General features: G+C 28.4%; 3 protein-coding genes across 4 annotated transcripts; 2 read left to right on the top strand and 1 right to left on the bottom strand.

Moving 5' to 3' along the window:
- The first annotated feature begins 783 nt into the window (after window positions 1–783).
- LOC105675321 (glyoxylate reductase/hydroxypyruvate reductase-like) lies at window positions 784–3,361 on the top strand. The gene is made up of 6 exons (XM_012372351.2): window positions 784–1,002; window positions 1,107–1,234; window positions 1,583–1,772; window positions 1,892–2,055; window positions 2,323–2,613; window positions 2,872–3,361. Exons 1-6 carry the CDS (start codon window positions 923–925, stop codon window positions 2,985–2,987), a joined length of 969 nt encoding a protein of 322 aa, XP_012227774.1. The 5' UTR covers window positions 784–922; the 3' UTR covers window positions 2,988–3,361.
- Window positions 3,362–3,508: 147 nt separating this feature from the next.
- Window positions 3,509–6,219, top strand: LOC105675322 (glyoxylate reductase/hydroxypyruvate reductase). Of its 2 annotated transcripts, XM_012372353.2 has the most exons (7): window positions 3,509–3,764; window positions 3,907–3,988; window positions 4,073–4,200; window positions 4,530–4,719; window positions 5,044–5,207; window positions 5,484–5,771; window positions 6,039–6,219. In XM_012372353.2, the coding sequence occupies exons 2-7, from the start codon at window positions 3,918–3,920 to the stop codon at window positions 6,152–6,154; spliced, it is 957 nt and encodes a 318-aa protein (XP_012227776.2). In that variant the 5' UTR covers window positions 3,509–3,764; window positions 3,907–3,917; the 3' UTR covers window positions 6,155–6,219. The 2 variants fall into 2 exon arrangements, with proteins under 2 accessions (XP_012227776.2, XP_067210858.1); XM_067354757.1 differs by lacking the exon at window positions 4,073–4,200.
- Window positions 5,220–8,153, bottom strand: Lamtor3 (Late endosomal/lysosomal adaptor, MAPK and MTOR activator 3). The gene is made up of 3 exons (XM_012372360.2): window positions 7,807–8,153; window positions 7,196–7,423; window positions 5,220–7,030 (listed from the first exon to the last, which is right to left on the bottom strand). Exons 1-3 carry the CDS (start codon window positions 7,813–7,815, stop codon window positions 6,893–6,895), a joined length of 375 nt encoding a protein of 124 aa, XP_012227783.1. The 5' UTR covers window positions 7,816–8,153; the 3' UTR covers window positions 5,220–6,892.
- Between the last annotated feature and the right edge of the window lie 50 nt (window positions 8,154–8,203).

Here is an 8,203-nt window from a genome sequence, read left to right as displayed (position 1 = left end):
ATAAATTGCATAATGTACCTCGTTTTAAATTTATAAACTATATTCATAAATTTATAAATTGAAATGATTTAATGAAATAATTATTGACTTCTCTGTAAAGAAAAAAATATCAACAATTTATACTATATAATTTAATTTCAAATATTTAATTTTTATAATTTTTTATACATTTTTACTCTTATGTATTTTTATTCGTTATACTCTATTAAATAAAGTAAATTTATAACTTTTTATTATAACTTCTGTAAAAGTCTCCGAATGTAATACATTAATAGATATTGTCGGTGAAATATATCAATTGTATTTTCAGAATTGTACTTATTCGGGAATTTTTTTAATATTGTAAAGTTTCTTATAATCTATATTTATTAAAATGTTTTATTTTGTTCTATGTATTTTCTGAGCTAATAAAGATTAATAAAAAAGACACCAGAATTTATGGAAAATGATATATGATCATTAGTAAAAATCTGGTAATAATTCTTAAGAACTCTTTATAATGTAATACTTTTCCATTCAGAATATTTTGATATTATTTACTGATTTTATGTGTGCATTATTCAACGGGTAAAATATATATTATCTTCAAACTGATTTGCACTAGTGATTACAATCAAATTTTTTATTACACAGCTCATATGTTCAAGAATCTGATATCAGATTATCAGAAAGCTACAGTTCACATTAAATGCGTGTAAAGTGTACATCACTGTGCAAGATTGCTATTTATTATATTTAATCCAACAGCTGAGACTAGTACAACTTTGGTAAGTCCAATTTAAATATTAAAAATGTGAAAAAAACTTGACATGAATCTTTGCTGTAGTATACTCAGAAAAAAAACACAGAAATTATTTTTGCATATCTGAAACATTCATATATATGCTACTAATAAAACTATTCAGTTTTGATTTACAGTACAATGAGTTTGCCCAATTTACCACGAGTTTTAGTAACCAGTAATGCAACACCAGCAGCAGGCATCAAATTGCTTCAAACAAAGTAAGTTTTTATAAATAATCTGTTAATTTATAAGTATAGAGGCAATATTTATAAATTATGTGACATCTTATTTATCGTTATCATTGTCTGTTATTATGATATAGATGCAATGTCACTATTATACCAGCTGCAGTAAGCACTCGAGAACAACTATTGCAAGCTCTTCCTGGACAAGATGCTGTACTTCTTACTAATCATCACTTTATTAGTAACGAGATCCTTGATATCGCTGGTGAAAATTTGATTTTATCAATGTTTAAAAATTTTTCAGATTTGAAAATTGTGCAATCAATTCAATTTTTCTAAGCAACAATTGCTACTACAATTGTTCTCTACATTTTTAAACTAAACATTTTTTTATAAACATTTTCTTATTTTTTAAAATAATTTTATACATTTTTTAGTATTATATATAATATTTTATATAATATTTATATATACAGATTTATCTCTCGTGTTTAAATTCTCTCAAAATAAAAATTTCCAAATTTTAAAAAAATATTTAGAAATAGGAATCATTAACATTATATGAGATTTTATAAGCGATAAATAACGGAATCAATTTTCCAACATTTGTCAGGTCCGAACTTAAAAGTTGTGTCGACAATGACGGCCGGTTATGATCATTTGGATGTCTCGGAAATTAAAAGGAGAGGGATCAAGATTGGTCACACACCGATAGTGATGTCCGCTGCAGTCGCGGAAATGGCCGTGCTCTTAATGTTATCTGCAGCAAGACGCATCCGCGAGGGTCGCTTGAAACGGGAATAGTAATTCTTATTTTATGTATAATGTATAATCTGTTTTTATTAACTGCTTTTAAATGTAAATATAGATTAATTAATTGAATTGCGTACTAACAAATGTACAATAACAATCTCATTAAAAGTGGTGAGACAGATTACGGGCCACAGTGGTTGCTGGGACAGGATTTACGCGGCTCTACAGTTGGCATCTTTGGTTTGGGAAATATTGGTCAAGCTATCGTTAAGAGATTAATGGGATTTGAAGTAGGACGTTTTTATCTATACAGACATTCTCGCAAGAAAGCAGGTATATTCACATTTTTTTATAGAAGAAATTTAAATTTGTACGTTTTTTTATATTTTACCAATTTTACGATGCCTATTCCAGAATTCAGAGAAATAAAACTTTATGTTCATTAAAGTAATTAAATATTTAATGACATATGAATTGTATGATATATGAAATGTGAATCTTTAATAGATTTATTGCTTTGTAAAAATATCTTCCAACCATATTCGAGCACAGAAGATTTCTAAGATATTTTATACATCTAATTTAAAATTTACATTACAGGTGCTGAGCTCGGGGCGATGTTCGTATCTCTAGACGACCTTCTGGAGCAAAGTGATTTCCTGGTGGTTGCGGCTCCTCTGAACAACAAGACCAAAGGACTTTTCAATGACAGTGCTTTTGATAAAATGAAGAAAACAGCTATCTTAGTAAACATAGCTCGTGGACAAATTGTTAATATCGATTCACTTGTAAGAGCTCTTCGTGAAAAAAAGATATTTGCTGCTGGATTAGACGTTACTGATCCAGAACCGCTACCACTAGATCACGAACTTTTAAAATTATCTAATGCCGGTTAGTAATTACATTATTTTCTTGCTATTTTTTTTTTTGAGTTTATTCATTATTATCGTATCATGTAATATTGTAATAATATGAAAACTTAGACTCTCTATCAAGAACTAAAATATTAAAATGTCATGTATTTGAGAATTAGAGAAATTAATTAGGCTTCTAAAGATTTTTCGATATTTAAAGAATTTAATGCATAATGTTATATTTTTCTATTATTATTTACGTATATAATGCATAATATCAATTTTTATTTTGCAGTAATTGTGCCACATTTAGGTAGTGCGACGATAAAGACTCGTAATGACATGTCAATAACGGCAGCATTGAACATTCTCAATGGTCTTGAAGGCAAACCATTGATTTATCCCTTATAATAAATAATTTATAATTGTTTTGTAAGAATATAAATACATTTTCACGAAATTAACTTAAAAATACATTTATTTGAGACATGAAAGTAATTACATAATATATATGCTGTTGAAAATTTTTAAAAGAAAATAAAAATTATGTTTTTAAAATAAAATATGTACTTTGTCTTGAACATTTATAATAAGGAGTAAAAAATATATTAAGCAAATTTTTAACAAAAATATGAAACACTATTCCATAAATTAAGCATATCTACATAAACGACATGTTAGACAATTTATATTATCTATGCATAGATGTAAATTATTGTAGTTTGTGCATAAATTATGTAATACTATAATGTAATACATTGATAAGTTTCAAAATGATGCAAAAATCGCAATATCGTCATTTCAGCGCCATAACAACCAATGAAATGTGTCGTTTGCTTATCACAATTGATATTTGATGATTAGTGAGAATCTGGTGATAATTCTTAAGAAGTCTTACCCATCACTTTTTTATTCGTAAGAATATTTTATACATGATATAATATAATTTATCGATTTCACATTTGTACTATATTCAACAGGCAGTATACCTGTTATCTGTAAACCGGTTTGTGCTAGTGTGAGCAGCCTTTTTATCCATAGCTCGCCGACATGTTTAAGAACTTGACATAGTTATCAGAAAGCACCAGTTCACATTGGATGTGTGTAAAGTATATATTGCTGCATGTTTGCTACACAAAATAGCTGTTTATTAAAATTAGTTCAACGATTGAAACTAACGCAACTTTGGTGAGTTTAATCGAAACATTAAGAATGTTAAAAAAGAAAGACTTTAGACTACGAATTGTCCATTTTATACAGTTAGAAGAAAAATGAATTATTTTTGTACATCTACAAGCATCTATAAATATGACCAACAAATCTATTTTAGTTTTCAGCACGATGAGCCTACCAAGAGTTTTGGTAACCAGTAATGCAACGCCGACACCAGGAATCGATCTGCTTCAAGCAAAGTAAGTTTCAAATAAGTTCAAAATATTTATGAAATCGTTTGACATTTTATTTATCATCATCTATCATTATCTATCATGATGTAGATGCAATGTCACTATTATACCAGCTATTGTAAGTACTCGAGAACAAGTGTTGCAAGCTCTTCCTGGACATGACGCTGTATTTCTTGCTAGTCATCATGTTGTCAACAACGAGTTCCTTGATATTGCCGGTAAAAAGTTCATTTTATCAATACTTGACAGAACTTTTTCAATTTTGATAATTATGTAATTGATTGAATTTATTACAAGCAAAAACCACTTGTGCATTTATTCGCTTTTGAAACTTGGTAGAATTTTTCTTTATAAATATTTCTTATTATTTTATACATTATTTTATTGTTTTGTATAATATTTATATATAGATTAATATATCTTATGTTTAAATTCTTGCAAAATAAAGATCTCAACGTTTTGGAAATATGTTATTTAGAAAAGAAAGTCATTAAAATCACACAAGATCACGGAAAATTAATGAATTTAATCTTCCAACATTTTTCAGGCCCGAACTTGAAAGTCGTGTCGACCATGTCAGCCGGTTACGATCATTTAGACGTCCCGGAAATTAAAAAGAGAGGCATCAAAGTTGGCCACACGCCGATGGTGTTGTCTGCTGCAGTCGCAGAAATGGCTGTGCTCTTAATGTTATCTGCAGCAAGACGTGTTCATGAAGGTCGCACAAAACTAGACCAGTAAATGACATTTTATTTCTCCTTTACATTATAATGTGATATGCAGAATTCTAAACTTTTATAGGTTTCAAATTTTATAAAAATTTGATGTTTTCTAAAAATTCGATAATTTAATAGAAACAAAATTGATGTAATTGAATTATACAATATTTTTGCATGTTAGATTAGAGTAATTGAATTATACAATATTTTTGCATGTTAGATTAGAGAAATAGCGAAATAGAGAAAGCCAGAAATTTATAAATATGTATAAATAGCGAAATAGCGAAAGCCAGAAATTTATAAATATGTATAAATTATGATATATAATACTCCAATTAAAAGAGGCGAGACAAGATCCGGACCACAATGGTTGCTGGGACAAGATTTACGAGGCTCTACAGTCGGCATTTTTGGTTTGGGAAATATCGGTCAAGCTGTCGTCAAACGATTAACGGGATTTGAAGTAGGACGCTTTATTTATACCGGACATTCACGAAAGAAAGCAGGTACACTCACAATTTATTGTAAAAAAAAGTTATATTTCTTTATCTTTTATATATCTCGCAAATTTTATCATATTCGAGAATGTGTAGAGAAACAAGAATTTATGCTCATTAAAGCAATTAAACATTCAATGAATGAAATTGGATATTCAATGAATTATATGAATAGTAATGTGAATATGATTTACTTTACAAAGTTATCTATATATGTATCTGTATATCCGAACGTAGAAGATTTATAAAATATTTCAGACATCTAATTTAAAATTCACAATACAGGTGATGAGCTCGGAGCAACATTTGTATCTTTAGACGAGCTTCTGCAGCAGAGCGATTTTCTGGTGATTTCGGCTCCTTTAACCAACGAAACCAAAGGCTTTTTCAATGACAGCGTTTTTGATAAAATGAAAAAGACATCTATTTTCGTAAACATATCGCGCGGTCAAATTGTTAATACCGATTCACTCGTAAGAGCTCTTCGTGATAAGATATTTGCTGCTGGATTAGACGTCACGGATCCAGAACCGCTACCACCAGATCACGAACTTTTAAAATTACCTAATGCTGGTTAGTAATTACATTATTTTCTTGCTATTGTTTTTTAATTGATCATCATCATTATCATATGTAATATGGTAATAATTATAATAATGTTGTAATATAAAAACCTGGACTACCGAATGAACTAAAATACCAATATGTCATGTATTTGAGAAATCAGGAAATTAATTAAGTTTCGAAGGATTCTATAACTTCGAGATCTGAAGAATTTAATATACACTGTTATATTTTATTATAATTTGCAAGTATAATGCATCAATTTTTATTTTGCAGTGATTGTGCCACATTTAGGTAGTGCGACTATCAAAACTCGCAATGACATGTCGACAATCGCAGCACAGAACATTCTTAATGGTCTTGAGGGCAAGCCATTGATTTATCCCTTATAATAAATCATTTTTTCTGTATTATAAATTGTTCTTGTATTATCTATACAAATATAGCACTAAAACGATTCTGTCTATCGATATGTAATGTAATATAAATTTGATAGAAAACTTCTCAATTTTTTTTATACATCCAGATTGCACAATTATCTTACTTGATAATTTTTAAAGACTTAATTTCAGTATTAATTTAATTATTAAAATAACCGTACCACTCGACTGATTAAGTAACTATTTTTGCTCTGGTACAAAATGGATTATTTAAAATGTTCTTTTGTCAAATTTATTTTTGTTCACTATTAGATTATTTTTTCATTAGATTAGCATAATTTTATAAAAAATTATGTTAATACCATTTTAAGAACTGAAAAGTTATAGCAAGTCATAAATAACATAATTTTATATAAAATAATTTTATATAAAATTATATATATATTTTTAGCAAATAAAGAACAAAACTTTTTAAGTTCGAGAATGCATCTTTGAAGAGCTCACACAGAATTTTTCTTACTTTAATTTTACTTCAAAATATTATTTAACTATTATTTTTTAAAACAAGTCTTCAATGTTGTGTAAAAGCGCAAGCAAGTAGAAATGTGAGAACAGATTTGTTGTTCTTTAAAAAGATAATAAAGCTACCTCACACAACACTAACTGTTCATACAACACTTGCAACAATTCGTAGATTCATAATTGAATAACATTCAGCATTTATCACCCATAATGGACAATAGGTAACCATCAGGCTTCCACTACTGCATTTTTTAAACTACTTAAAATAGGATCAATCTTATTTTCCAATGATAATACATGGCCGGTATTACAATTGTGACTAGCGATAAAACTAACCACTAATGGCAACTTATTCATTTGAATTACCTGAAAATGCAATTTAAAAAAAGGTTTTAAACATGAAAATAAATGACAATTAGATAACAGCTATATCTCAGTAAGTAAATTATGAACAGTGTGCAAGCAGATTCAGATTGATATATGAATCTGAACATAAATACATTTGTTTTGTATATTTATTGTATACTTTACCTGATAATTACTGTACATGCATATAACAGTTTTATTTTTGCCAAGACCTAATTTACTTCCTTGATCTGTAGCCATTGCAAAAGTAGATAAAAAATTAGGTTTCAAAGCTAATTCAGGTGCTTTCTCATCTGCTACAGATAGAACAGGCACCCCATCCCTGTCTGTAACTAAAATACTATGCAGGCCTTCTATATCGCTCAATAATCCATAGAGAAATTTCTTCAATTCCTAAAATAAAAAAACAGTTTAAGGAATTTTCTTATATTTTTATATGAAAATATATTAATATTAAGTGTTTCATAAAATAATCTTTTTTTTTTTTACAATCTTAGCTTAATATTTTTATATGCAAAATAAGAGTCAATATTTTTCAAAATCATATAGTTTTGATAGAAAGCATGTAACTTTCTAATTAAAAAACTTTCAAAATTTTAATATAATTTGTTGTACGTATAAAATTTAGTGTATCACTTTTTTTTATCACATCGTGCACCAGAAATCGCACAAATCCTTGTCAATGTATGAAAATACTTCACATGATTTTTTTTTTTAATATAACCTAAAACTTTCATATAAAAAAAGATACTTTTCGCTGTAAATATCTGACTTACCACCGTCATTTTTTTTTCAAAAACGTGCACAAAAGTTGTAAACAGTGGCTGATCGATAGGAATAATTTCTTCAAGTATGCACAACCATCAAATGTTATCAATTGTCCACTGTTGATAGGCCTATCGCCCACTACTCGTAAGTACGCGTTTATGACGTTCGCGATTGACAAGACGTGACGATTGCCGTATATAATAGCAACATAAACGTCATATTAATCGTTGTTTTGAAAAAGATAGATTTCAGTAAAATTTGATGAACTAGACGTCAATCGTTGAATTTGGGACATTAGATAAAAATGCAGGAGGTGCCAGTTACAATCACAGTAGTTACAACGAACAGACCTTATGTCATACGTCACCAGACAAATTATCACAAATCACTGACAAGTCAATGTGA

The sequence above is a fragment of the Linepithema humile genome, chromosome 5, assembly GCF_040581485.1.
Source record: "Linepithema humile isolate Giens D197 chromosome 5, Lhum_UNIL_v1.0, whole genome shotgun sequence".
Lineage (NCBI taxonomy): Eukaryota > Metazoa > Arthropoda > Insecta > Hymenoptera > Formicidae > Linepithema > Linepithema humile.
The sequence above is the reverse complement of the archived record's forward strand: the minus strand, read 5'-3'. Positions and strand labels throughout refer to the sequence as shown.